The sequence below is a fragment of the Hypanus sabinus genome, chromosome 12 (assembly GCF_030144855.1).
Source record: "Hypanus sabinus isolate sHypSab1 chromosome 12, sHypSab1.hap1, whole genome shotgun sequence".
Lineage (NCBI taxonomy): Eukaryota > Metazoa > Chordata > Chondrichthyes > Myliobatiformes > Dasyatidae > Hypanus > Hypanus sabinus.
The window spans coordinates 64497083-64511552 of NC_082717.1; the positions used below are offsets into that span (position 1 = coordinate 64497083).

Sequence of the window (14470 nt, forward strand, 5' to 3'; positions counted from 1 at the left end):
TCTGAACAACAACTGAACCTCTTGACCATGTCTGTATGCCTTTATGCATTGAGTTGCTGCCATATGATTGTTAGTTGAGTTACTTAAGCCTATCACCCCTGCTGGGGCATAGGCTGCCAACAGTAGCTCGCCAAAGTCCCAGGCCAGTCTCAGTTGTCCCCAGGTATAGCCCATCTTCTTGGTGTATCCTTCCTCTTCCAGTGATGAGGTTTTTGGAGCTTCTGTTGGTATTTCAGTAGCTCTGAGTTTTCACGGGATGGGGTGCTACCCCCATGGCCAACCATCCTACTTTCACAGCCAGTCTTGGGACAGTCCATGGTGGAGTTCTGTCATGTGACTGGCAACCAGATATTTGCATCAGTGAAAAGATATACAGGTGAACCTATTAAAATGGTCACTGAGTGTGCACTGTTCAATAGATCACATTGTGAACACCAAATGCAAATAATACAAGTGAACTACTGCTGGACCTGGAAAGACTTTGGTCTCCTTAGACAATGGGAAGGGTGGAGTCAGAGAAAGACAATATGAAAAGGAGCAGTAAAAACAATGAAATGTTTGAAACCTATTCAAGTGTAAAGGCAGCACCATACACTCATCAAGACACTGATAAAGTTAAGGAAGAGACCGAGCAAGACTGAAACAATGACTGTTCCACATGTTCCACAAAAAGACAAGTATAGTTTAAGCCCATGAGTTTCCATCAGGAAAATTCGATATGGAAAAAATGATTGGAATCAAGCGAGAAGTTGCTCAAGGTAAAACATGTTTTGCTAGGAAAATGTGCCAGTGTAGGAAAAGCTGAAAGGCCTCTGTTCAACAAATGGCAGAACAGATTTGATGGGCCGAATAGTCCAAGTATTCTCCTTTGTTTTATGGAGAGCTTAAGACATGTCATGTATACAAATGGGAAGGGAATGGAATGGGGGTAAAGAATGGAGTCATGGTTTGAATAAACTGAGTTGAATGGGGCAAGGACAGGTTGAAACAAAGCTGTGCCTGCAGTCCTACTTGTAGATATTAAAGAAGAGTAGAAGTGGCTTGTGTGAGTTTCAGAGTCTAGGCCGGAGACTATGAAAGGAAAACCTCCTCAGTGACTGGGAAAACAATAACCTGATAGTGGGGTCATGATCCAGAAGGAGCGACAAGAAGGAATCTGACAGCTAAATGGCGGTGTCTGCAAGGAAATGGTCAAGTCCCCAAACAACAGAATCACCACCCTTGCTGACATCTTTGATGATTATAACGAGGATGGTCCTCAGTGAACAGCGTTGCAAGGTTAGAACTGGGTAGGATAGAGTGAGTATAGGGAAGTGAAACAGTTGAAACATCCCATGCTACTATGTCAGCTGTTAACAATGAGTAGTCATGTCATCACTATTCTTTACCTTTAAAGTTAAGTATTTTCTTTCAATCCGATCACAGAGCCTCTTGTAGTTCTCCAAAACATCATGAAGGTCACTATTCATCAATTGCTGATCAGCAGGAGGCATTTTCTTAATTATTGTGTTTATGTTATCTTTCAGTATCTTAACTCTTACTTCCTTCTGCAGCACCTCTTCCTTTGCTCGCTGCAAAAGCAAAGTACTCTATCAATGACCAAGTTTTGACAGGCTCAACCTAAGCATATATGAACGGTGATAATGGAAATAATATATTATTAGCATTCTATGACAAAATCACAAAATTCTGATCAAAGATCTTCTCAATCTAATACAAGTAAACAGATAAGTCTTGCTACAACTGCATAAGATGTTGTGAGATGCCACCTTGAGTCTACTTAGTTATCGTTTTGTAGGAAAATGAATTGAACCTCATTATTTCATTTGCATAAAGTGGGGAATAAGATATTTTAGGGAGTAATGTACACTGGTGTTTAGAAGAATGAGAGGAGCTCACTGAAACCTATTGAATATTGAAAGGCCTAGACAGAGTGGATGTGGAGAGGATGTTTCCTATAGTGGGGAAGTCTGGGACCAGAGGACACATGCTCAGAATAGGACGTCCCTTTAGAACAGAGATGAGGAAGAGTATTTTTAGCCAGAGGGGGGTGAATCTGTGGAACTTATTGCCACAGAGGACTGTGGCAACCAAATCATTGGGAATATTTAAAGTAGGGGTTGATAGGTTCTTGAAAAGTTACGGGAAGAAGATAAGAGAACAGGGTTGAGGGGGATAATAAATCAGCTATGATGAAACTGAGGAGTAGACTCAATGGGCCAAATGGCCTAATTCTGCTCCAATATCTTATAGTGTAAATGTACATAGTGTTTCCTCATTTAAAAGGGGATGTTCATGCATTGGAGGCAGTTCCAAACAGGTTCACCTGATTGACTCCTGGAGTGAAGGGGTTGCCTGTTGAGGAAATACAAATTAAATGAAATTTAGGAGAATGAGAGTTAATCTTTTGAAAAGGCTTAACAAGATTGATGATATTTCCATCTGAGATTGAATCTGGGGACAAGTTCCTGACAAAAGGTATTGAGAGGTAATTTCTTACAACAGCCAAGGCACATTGAAATTCTCTAACTCAGATGTGGGGATTTAATCACTTTATATATTCAAGGCCAAAACTGACAGATTTTTAGTCAATCATGGGATTAATGGTTGTGGAAAAGTGGAGGTGAGGCCAAGATCATATTAGCCACATCTTACTAAATAACAAGTGGTCAAATGGCCCATTCCTTTCTCTTACACAAGGCTATGGATAGAGTGAATTCAAGCAGACTGCTTGATTCTCACTGGTTTAAGCTCAGGTCTTGTTGGAGCTCTGGTCAATACAATAGTCAATACACTTTAATGTGTCTGTCATGAGGTTATACAAGTGAAAAAGTATTTAGGAAAGCAAAAGATGAATCAGTCAGCATGAAATCCTCAATCTCTGATGTGTTGTCATATTTTGCGTGCATGTAGTTATATTTCCATACACTTTTGGCCCACCAAATCTACATCATCTCTCTGAGAAACCTCATCAATCTCACGCTCCCATTTCCATAACCAGTAGGTACATGACAGTCAACCCTCCCACTCACTTGCACTAGGGGTAATTTGGGGGCAACCTAACTATCAGCTCGGACATCTTTGGAACACAGGAGAAAACCTGAGAACCTAGAGATACCCTAAGGGTTACCAAGAAAATGTGACAAACCACACAAATGGCACCAAAGTTAAAGGCACAGTACTGTTCCATAATGGTTAGCACAATGCTGAACAATACAGACAACCCGGATTCAATTCCCACCGTCCCCCGTAAGAAGTTTGTATGTTCTCCCCATGACTAATGTGGGTTTCTTCCTGGTGCTCCAGTGTCCTCCCACATTTCAAAGACATAATTGTTGGTAAATTAATTGGCCATTGTTATTTGTCCTGTGATTAGGCTGGGCAGCAAGGTTCAAAGGGCTTATTCTGCACAGTATCTCAATAAGTAAAATTAGAGATTGAACCCTGTGCACTGGAACGACACTCTTGTGCCACCTTAACCAGAGAGTCATACTTCAAGGCATTAATGGTCACAGCATGTTGATAATGAGTGACTTAGGAGCATTACAATTGCTAAATGTCAAGAGGATGTGATTAAGACTTGCATGTTGCAGATTGTCAATTGGTTGTACTGTGTGCTCAAGCTACTCATCAGTCTAATCCTGGATATTATTCAGATCTTGCTGGAAGCAGATTCAAGTGATTCCTTTAACTAGTCTTGTTAAGGCAGTTCAGTCCTAAATCCTAAATGAACCACTACATTTTTGATCTTATGTCAATGTGGATACCTCTCTGCTCCACAACTGTGCCCCATTTTTCACATATTCAAATTTAGCCGATTATGATCTCTCTGACCAAGTTTAATTTAAGGCACATTGTGACCGTTGGCACAATTCATACAGGTAATTCCCAAGACCTAAATTCAGATATTACAAATCACATTTGGAGGCCTTTCAAAAGCCAGAAGATGTTTAACCTGCTGTTCAGGGCCTCATTTTAATCTTGGATCACAGGGATGAAGATCATTTATCAGCACACTGACACATTCACACATCCTTTCCAAATTTACTTTCCTTTTCCCCTGCAGATTGCAACTCTCAGTATCACCCTGCAACATCACGAATTTCAAAAAAGAATTCTGTCTTCCCCAAGGCAAACATACAGTTTCCAAAACTCTGTTTGGAATTAAGACTTGGTGTGCCTGAACTTCTCAGCATCTAATCTGAATTAAATCTGCTTTGAAGCAATTAAATTCCAGAAAATTCCACTCGGATATTTTTGCTCACACCTCAATATTTTTTGAAGACATGCTACCTTTATTTCCTCCAAAGCAATTTCCAATTCCCCCGGTGACTTGTATTCAAAGTCCCTCTCTAAATAATCCTCTTCTGCCTGTGTTATCCACTCACGCATCTCCACAAGATCTTTCCGTAAATTCATTGTCTTTGTTTGGCCCTCAGACAATCTTAGTTGTTGAGACATAATCTGTAAAGAGAAATATTAAAAGACATTTTTGATACACACAGGGCTGGGCTTATAACATTCAGAAACTGAAAAAGTGTATTATAATCATGCCAGGTCAATATTAAGCATGCCACTTTTAAATTTATTGTTTACAAAGATTAAAATCAAAGTCTGAAATCTAACATTTAACCCACAAAGAGCACTTGTACACAGAAGATAAGTGACATGTTTAACTTTGGCCAGATTAAGTTTCATTTGTACCTGCAAGAGGCTGAACAATTTCCAAAATAAAAGTTTACAAAACAACACACAAACTGCTGGTGGAATGCAGCAGGCCTGGCTGCATCTATAGGAAGCACAGTCAACGTTTCGGGCCGAGACTCTTCATCAGGACTAACTGAAAGAAAAGAAAGTTAGAGATTTGAAAGTGGGAGGGGGAGGGGGAGATCCAAAATGATAGGAGAAGTCAGGAGGGAGAGGGATGAAGCCAAGAGCTTGAAAGTTGACTGACAAAAGGGATACACAACTGGAGAAGCAAAAGGGTCATGGGACAGGAGGCCTAAGAAGAAAGGGGGAGGGGAGCACCAGAGGGAGATGGCGAGCAGGCAGGGAGTGATTGTGAGGGGGAAGAGAGAGAAAAAAAGAGGGGGGGGAGAAGAAAGAGAGAGACAGAGATAGATAGATAGATAGATAGATAGATAGATAGATAGATAGATAGATAAGGGATGGGGTAAAAAGGGGAGGAGAGGCATTAACAGAAGTTAGAGAAATCAATGTTCATGCCATCAGGTTGGAGGCTACCCAGACAAAGTATAATGTGTTGTTCTTCCAATCTGAATGTGGCTTCATCTTGACAGTAGAGGAGGCCATGGATAGACATATCAGAGAGGGAATGGGACATGGAATTAAAATGTGTAGCCACTAGGAGATCCTGCTTTCTCTGACGGACAGAGTGTAGGTGTTCAGCGAAACGGTCTCCCAGTCTTCATCTGGTCTCACCAATATATAAAAGGCCACACCGGACGCAGTATACCACACCAGCCGACTCACAGGTGAAGTGTCGCCTCACCTGGAAGGACTGTCTGGGGCCCTGAATGGTGGTGAGGGAGGAAGTGTAAGGACAGGTGTAGCACTTGTTCCACTTAGAAGGATAAGTGCCGGGAGGGAGATCAATGAGAAGGGATGGGGGGGACAGAATTCAGCGAAATGGTCTCCCAGTCTGCGTCTGGTCTCAATTCAGTGAAACAGTCTCCCAATCTGTGTCAGCTCTCAGTTTACAAAACTTCATTTTACAAAAATTGGCAACAGCACAATCTTTTTCTAAATGGAGAAATAGCTGTATTCCGAGGCAGATCTCCACCTCATTGTTTTTTTTTTACTTTAACCAAGAGTTTATGAAACGCTGCAAAACTATAAAGTATCCAAGCTTGGGAACTCTACTCCATACCTGGTTCTTCACTTTGTTCCATCGTGTCTGATAGTCTGTCATGTGAGTTGCTACAGAATTAGAGATGGCTGGGACTGGCAGCTTTTTCAGTGACTCCTGAATTTCATTCATTGATGTTAAATTGGACTGAACTTTCGGAATTTCATTCACAAATGCCTGTACACATAGAAAGAGAACATCACAAAAATAAAATGAACAATTAAACTCTTCCATTGAAAGGGAGAATACAACTACTCCCTGCGAATCCCTGCAGTATCTGGTGACCCCGTGATCTTTGCCTCAGAGGCAAAGGCCACCGTCAGAACATCTTTCAAGAGGGTGAACTCTCGCAAGGTATCAGGACCTGGCGGTGCAGCTGGGAAGGTACAGAAAACCAACCAACCAAATGAAGGGAGTGTTCAAGGCCATCTTCAATCTCTCACGCGCTTCAATCATACCAGTGACCAAGAAAAGCAGTGTGAATGGACTTAACGATTATTGTGAAGGTGCACTCACGTCTACTGTCATGAATGAGAGGATTATCATGGCCAGAATCAACTCTTGCCTAATGACCTGGACCCGCAGCAATTTGACTATCACTGCAATATGTCTACAGTGGATACCATCTTATTGGCTCTTCACTTGGCTTTGGATCATCTGGACAATAGTAATACCTACATCAGACTGCTGTTCATTGATTACATCTCAGTGTTCCACACCATCATACCTTCAGCACTAATCAATGAGCCTGGGCCTCTGTACCTCCATCTGCAACTGGATCCTTGAGTGCCTCACTGGAGTTCACAGTCAGCACAGATGGAAATAACATCTCCCCCTCACTGAGGATCAATACTGGCGAACCTCAAGGATGTAATGCTTAGCCCACTGCTCGAATCTCTCTACACCCATGACTGCAGCTAGGCACAGCTCAAATGCCAACTATAAATTTGCCAATGACGCCATTATTGTCTGCGGAATTTCAGATGGTGATGAGGAAGGTATACAGGTGCATGATAGATCAGTTGTTGTGGTGTCACAACAACAAACTGTCACTGAGTATGGAACTCAGGCTGTTAAATTGAGTGAATTCCACAAAGACCAAGGAATTCACTGTGGACTTAAGGAAGGAAAAGTTGAGGGACTAAACACCAATCCTCATCAAGGTATCAGCACTGGAAAGGGTGAGCAGTTTCAAGTTCCTGGATGTCAGCATCTCTGAAGATCTATCCGGGCCCAACATATTTAAACAATTACAAAGAAGGCACAACAGCAACTATATTTCACTAGGAGTTTGAGGAGTCTTGGAATGTCACCAAAGACTCACAAATTTCTGCAGATGTATTCTGGAAAGCATTCTAACTGGGTTGCATCACCATCTGGTAAGGAGAGGCCATTGCACAGGATCAGAAAAAGCTGCAAAGCTGTAAACTCAGCCAGCTCCATCATGGGTACTTGCCTCCCCAGCATATTTGGGACAACTCTTAAAGAACTAAAACTCATCAGGAAAATAGCCTGGTTCCCTTCATTTATTTGAGAGACAATGCTGTTTATTGGTTCCTTAAGGCTGTCATAGCTGGGTGGTAGGGTTAGTGGGGATAAGCTCCCAGTACCTTTTAAATATTCCCAATAGCATGCATCTCAACTATCCTCTGACAACCAAGTTCAGCTCTTATCTTTCACATGTGGCTTGGCTAGTAAAGCAGAACCACTTCTACTGGCAGGAGAAGGGGCAAAGGTGGGCTCATGCACCTTAAAACCATTTGCATTGAGCAGATAGGGCTCGTCAGCCAAGGTCGGCAGCTCATCTGAAGGAAGAAAACTGATGTCAAACCTCCAAAGCCTTGCGCTACACCCACTCAAGAGACAGGAGCTGGAGTCCCTAAGGCAATCCTACATAGAGTTCAAAGCTGACTGGCAACTCCTGCAAAGCTGCTGCTGTCTAACTGTATCAGTTTCTGCCATCCCTTTGGATTCAGCAGTGCTGTAGAGAGAGAAGCCTGTTGCATGTGCAGCAGCTTGCTCTCCATATCATACTGCCCTGGCTTGTGCACTTGCTTTTGTATTGAATGTAGTCAGCCAGAATGCAACATTCATGGTCAACTCTAACCAACAGAGGCCTCAAAGCTGCTTAATTTGGACAGGAGACTGCTGGTAAACAGAATCTAGCTTGCGTCAGTCGTGTGCACATATGGCCATTCAACACTACACTGTGCTTAGAGCAAACAATTTTTAAATAGTTGTATATGCTTGTGTCAAAAAGCAGAGTTTTTTTCACAAATAGTTTGTGAGAAATAAACAGTAAGACAATTCAGAACTGTTTTGTTCACTACAGTTTCAAGCATTCAGGCTTGGAGATGCCAGAAAATGTGAGGAGTGAAAACGAAACTATTTCACTTCTTCAACAAGTTAGGAACTATGAAGAATTTGAAAGTATCGACAATCATCTTGAATATTATAATGAAAATGAAGATTTGGAGGACGTAATCATCAAAAGAATTGTATGAAAGCAGTCAATTATCTGCACCTATTTTGTTCTTTTACAGTCGATCAAAAGAACATGGCAACGTACACTGGATGTCTTCCTCCATCGATAACCTTTAGGAACTAAAACATTTTACAGTACTGTAGTAGCATTGTCATTTTCCAATTTGTTCTGTATTTTAATAGTAAATAATTTGTTACTCAGTTAAACAGCAGTTTGTCTTTTTTATACCTTCTTAACTACTTCCATGAAACTTGGGATTGGGAAGCTAATTGGGACAGTCACTTAATTGGGCTGAAATGTACTGGCTCCAATGTGTCCCAATTAACCAGAATCCACTGTATTAAATGTAATTTATAGTTCTTTATTTTTATGTATTCCGAAGTACTGTTGCTGCAAACCAACAAATTTCATGGGGTATAGTAGGTCAATCAGATTAAACCTCATTTGGATTCCTTCAAAGTGGGTGGGATATCATACTGTAATACACAAACTCCAAGGTTGTGCATGGCACAAAAATATACTCCTAGGATAAACTGAAGCGAGTGCTTGACTACATCTCACATAGTCGGCCCATCCAGAAGATTAAGATGTACAGGATCTATGGTGATTTAGCCACTTGTATTGGCTTGCTCAGATAAGACAAAGAGACTTATTCTGGCTAGAGGTCCATCACTGATGTTACATAGGGATCCAAACTGGTATCTTAGTTTTTTCTAACATTTATCAATGACTTGGGTGGGTGATTGAGTTTGTAGACAATACAAAGATTGGTAGTATTCTGGATAGTGTAGAAAATTGCCAAAGGATACAACTGTTTCAAATATGGGCAGAGAAAGGGCAGATGGAGTCTAATCCAGCTAAGTATGAAGTGTTGAAATTTGGAAGTTTGGAAATATACTACTAATGGCAGGATCCTTAACAGTGTTGATCCAAACATTCCACCTGGATTAGAAGGTACATGCTATACGAGAGGTTGGACAAACTTGGGTTGTTTTCTCCAGAGCTATGGAGCTGAAGGGAGACCTGATAGAGAGGCACAGATAGCCAAACGATATTATTTCATTGTTATTTCAACCAAACCACCCCTCCACCCAGAGTTGAAATGTCATGCATTTAAATTGAGAGGGCATAAATTCAAAGGTTATGTGTAGGGCAGTTTTTGATTTTTTTTTAATGCACAGAGACTGGTGAGTGTCTGGAACGTGTAGTCAGGGGTAGAAGTGGAGGCAACTACTATTTAAGCATTTAGGAGCCTCTTAGATATGTACATCAATTTGCAGAGAATGGAGGGATACGGACTTTGTGAAGGCAGAAGGGACAAGCTGAATTAAGCATTTAATGATTCATTTAATTAATCTGACATATGATGGTGGGACGAAGGGCATGTACTGTCCCATGAATTCTATATACTAGGCATTTGTTGAGTCTAGGTGAATGGGCTACAGAATAAACCACCTTTAATTGAAGCCAAGTTTGAACATTGAGACATTTTTAAAGAAAAGGGAAAACAGGATAATATGTGAATTATAATGCAACATTCAGACAAATGACACAATTAATTTCATATGGTTCAAGCATCTACAATTTTCAATATAATTCCTTTCTCAAGCAGTCTGTCGTTGGCATCTAAACACTAAGGCAATGCCCTGCACATTTACGCCTCATGAAAATCAGGTGTGTGTGCTAGATATGGGTGGGCAGAGACTTTAGATTACATTACATCATTAAGAGAAAAACAGTTTAAAATGAACATCAGATTAGGCTTCACAAAGTAATAAACTAAGGTAGATGAAATAGCACACAGAAAAGGGCAACAGGAATATTTCCTTTCAATGAGATTGCAATCATTTATAACAAGTAGTTTCAGGGCAGAAACCAATCAGCTGGAGGAGAGGTATTATGAGGAATAGGTATGCCAGTAAATTGAAAATATTAACAGTAAATCAGCTCCCAAAGAGTAGAGAGTTGTCACTACAGCTGGATTTTCAAAACACGAGATGGAGCTGATCAAAATCATTTGCAAATCAGCGCTTCTTATCTAATGTGGGGGGTGGGAGAAGTGTATTTACTTCCTATAGCACAATAATGTGACACAATGGTACAGTTAGTAGAGCTGCTGTATCACAGCTACAGTGATCTGATTCCATCAGGACCTCTGGTATTGTGTGTGGAATAAACACAGTTCTGTAACAATGCATGTTTCATCTAGGTGCTCTAGTTTCCTCACAGATCACAAATATATGTGAATTGGAAGGTTAAGTAGCCAGCATTAGTTTCCCCTTGTGTAGACAAGTGGCAGAACCCAAGGATAGTTGATAGAAAACTGAGAAAAATAAAATGGGATCAGTCTACAGGTCTCAATGTCTGACACAGCTCGGTGAACCAAGGGGCCAGTTTCTGTGAAACTACAACTTAAATCCGATGAAAAAAACTGTGTCACTACAACTATAATCTGACGAGAAAATAATGGCAAAAACAAGTTTTAAAATAAACTATTCTACTCTTCAAATCTAAATTCTTTGAGAAACAGCAGGAATTATAAATGGAAAGACAGCTGGAGGTGTGATTTATTGCCTTCTGTAGTTTTTCAGACTTTCAATGACAAATTTTTTGAAGTGCTAAGGAAGAAACAGAGGATAGACTAAAATCTAAGTTAAAAGGAGAAGTTAAAATCAATTTTTCCAAGTTTCAATAATTAACATATGGTAAAGGGGAAAAGGCTCAAAGGGAACAGATGGAATGCGATGATAATTAGATTTGACATGATGTATTTTGTTTATTTAAGGATTATGCTATCAATAGGTACTGTGTATAATAATAATTTGGGAGCTCATGTGACAAGGAAACCCCACTTCGCATTCAAAAGCTAACAAATTCTGGAATGTATATAAAAAATTAGAAACAATGGCAAGTCTGTGCAAAGCCCTACTATGAGCCTTTAATTTAACCTTAAGTATTAAAACATGAATTTAAAATTGCACAACTAGAATTAAGACAGCAAGATTCTGTGTGTAGTTATCACTGACTTACAGAGGTGCAAGAAAGTTTGTTGAACCCAGTGAAATTTACTTTTTGCAAAAATATGACCTAAAATGTGATCGTATCTTCACACGTCCTAAGACTAGATAAAGAGAGCCCAATTAAATAAATAACCCAATAAAATAGCCATATTACACGTATTTGTTAGAAAAGGTATGTAAACCTCTGGGGTAATGTCTTCTACCAAAGTTATTTGGACTTCCAAGCAATGAGATGAGTTTGGAGGTGTGGGTTGTGGAGGTGCCCTGCCCAATATAAAAGACACACAAAGTCAGGTCATTGACAGAGTCTGCTCTTCTCGAGAAAGATCTGTTAACGTGCACCATGCCTTGATCAAAACAACTTTCAGAGGATCTTAGAAAGAATTTTAGAGAAGCATGAAGCTGGAAAAGGCTATAAAGTATTTTAAAGACCTGAGTGCTCATCAGTCCACAGTAAAAGTAGTTGTCTACAAATGGAGGAAACTCAGTACTGTTGTTACTCTCCTTGGGAGTGGGCATCCTGAAAAGATCACACCAAGAGCACAACATGCAATGCAGGATAGAACCAGACTACAGCGCACAGTGAGGACTGCCGAGCGCATCATTGGAGCCTCCCTGCCCTCTATTGTGGACCTGTACTCTTCCAGGTTGAAAAAGAGGGCGGGGAACATCATAAAGGACTCCTTCCATCCTGCGCACGGACTGGTTGAACTGCTTCTGTCTGGTAGGTGCTTCAGATCCCTCCAGACTAAGACGAATAGGCACTGGAGAAGTTTTTTCCCTACTGCGGTCACTTTGCTAAACAGTTAACTGCCGGTTAACTGTCGGCTAACTATTACTTGGATTGCACTACTTGTATGTATAATCTATATTTTCATTTATGTTTATCATTATTATTGTTATGAGCAGAGAGACAACATCGGCTGGAAGTAAATTCCTTGTATGTGTACAGGTACTTGGCGATTAAAGTCTGATTCTGATTCTGATTCTGAAGGAGGTGAAAAAGAACCCGAAAGTAACAGCAAAAGACCTGCAGAAATCGCTGGAACTCTGTTCATGTGTCCACACTAAGAAAAACAACAAACACGAATGGTGTTCAATGGAAGGACACCATGAAGGAAACCAATGCTCTCCGCACAATAAAAACATTGCTGCACATGTCAAGCTTGCAAAAGACCACCCGGATGTTCATGGTTTGGGGCTGCTTTGCTGCCTCATGGACACAATAACTTGCAATCGTTGAGGGAACAATGAATTCAACATTTCATCAAGACATTTTACAGGAGAATGTCAGGGTAGCAGTGCAACAAGACAATAATCTGAAAGACAAGAGTAAATCAACAACAGAATGGTTTAAAAAGATTAAAATTCATGTTTTAGAATGGCTGAGTCAAGGGCCTGACTTTATTCCTATAGAAATGTTGTGGGAGGACCTGAAACAAGTAGTTCATGTAAGGAAGCCCACAAACATTCCTGAGTTTTGTAAGGAGGAATGGCCTGAAATTCCTCCAAGCCGATATGCAGGACTGATCAACAGTTACTGGAAACATTAGGTTGAAGTAATCACTGTGCAAGGGGATCACACCAGTTACTGAAAGCATAGGCTTACATACTTTTCCAACAAATACATGTAATATTGGATAATTTTTCTCAATAAATAGATGAACAAGTATAATCTTTTTCGTATTATTTACTTAATTGGGTTCTCTTTACCTGATATTAGGACACATGAAAATCTGATCACATTTTAGGTCATATTCATGCAGAAATAGGGAAAATTCTACAGGGTTCACAAACTTTTTTAGCATCACTGTAGTATTACCAGATTGTATCCCAAGTGCATTATTAACAATGTCCTCTTATCTCTGATCCAGATTTGTTCCCACCTTGCACTTTTCCAACTGCTGATGAAATCCTGCCTGATTGCTTAATGCAGCAGTCTCATTGGACAAGAAGGTGTCAACATCCTCCATCCACTTTTCCACGGCATCTGAATTTTCCTGCATCAAAAGGAAACAAATGTTCCAAAGAATGAAAAATAGAGACAAACCTCTGCAGGAAAAGGGAAGTTGCTTAAGCTCCAGAGAAAAGAATTTCCACTCTTTATTCTCCAGGGTTGCTAGGAAGCTTGGTCAGAGACAAAGGAAATTTCAATAACTTTTCAAGATGACCATCCAAAATGTCATTTTGCCTTATTTTCACTGATTCCTTCCTCTCCTGAAGATTGGAGGTAACTAACTTTCAAGAGCTTTACTGAAAACACCATTACTCATAACTGGCTTGAATTTGCCAAAGCTTCATCAAGCAAATTACTACAAAGAAGACTTGTCAAACCCAGCAAGTAAAACATTACTACAGTACTGATCATCTTTTAAACTCATAAAACATGCTTAAAGGGGTTGAATTTCTTGTATCACATTTCTGTAAATTAACACCGGCCTTTGTGTCATTCTGGCTATATTAATTTTGGCCAAAATCTCCTGAACATACAAACTAGCGTAACACAAAATAACAATCAACATAGGTAACTGGAGTCTCAGGTATTTTTGGAACTTACACCCTTCTGACTTGAAAAACCATTGCCTTACTGATTTTTTTAAGTAATTTCTCAATTAAAATTTATATGCAGAGAGAGAGCCAGCTTCTCACAGGTGGAGGAGAGTAAAAAGGAGCATCGTGCAGGGCTTGGTGCATTAAATAGTGGGTATGACTGAGGCCAGTTTTCTATTCTGGGTGCCAGATGTGGGACATCTGGGAGACTTCCTGATGGCCACATCTGTACCAGGTGCATTGAGCTGCAGCCCATTAAGAGACTGAGTTAGGGAACTGGATCAGCGGCTCAATGAACTTTGGCTTGTTAGGGAGAGTGAGGAGCTGACTGATAGGAGCTACAGGCAGGTAGTCAGCCCGGGGCCACAGGAGACAAGATGAGTGGGTGACCGTCAGGAGAGGGAAGTGAGAGTGTCAGGTCATGGAGAGCACCTGTAGCTGTCCCTCTTAACAATAAGTACTGCATTATGAGTGCTGTTTCGGGGGACAACCTACCTGGGGGAAGCAACAGTGAAACATAAAAAATAGGTGCAGGAGTAGGCCATT

General features: G+C 40.5%; 1 protein-coding gene across 5 annotated transcripts in view; it reads right to left on the reverse strand.

Moving 5' to 3' along the window:
* The window catches only part of LOC132402945 (utrophin-like), a 477671-nt gene that overhangs the window by 315852 nt on the left and 147349 nt on the right, over window positions 1-14470 (reverse strand). For all 5 annotated transcript variants that reach the window (XM_059986085.1, XM_059986086.1, XM_059986083.1 and 2 more), the window contains exons 23-26: window positions 13261-13374; window positions 5891-6046; window positions 4294-4464; window positions 1389-1571 (exon numbers count right to left, since the gene is read on the reverse strand). In XM_059986085.1, the coding sequence (XP_059842068.1) occupies window positions 1389-1571; window positions 4294-4464; window positions 5891-6046; window positions 13261-13374 (624 nt within the window). The remainder of the gene's footprint in view (window positions 1-1388; window positions 1572-4293; window positions 4465-5890; window positions 6047-13260; window positions 13375-14470) is intronic.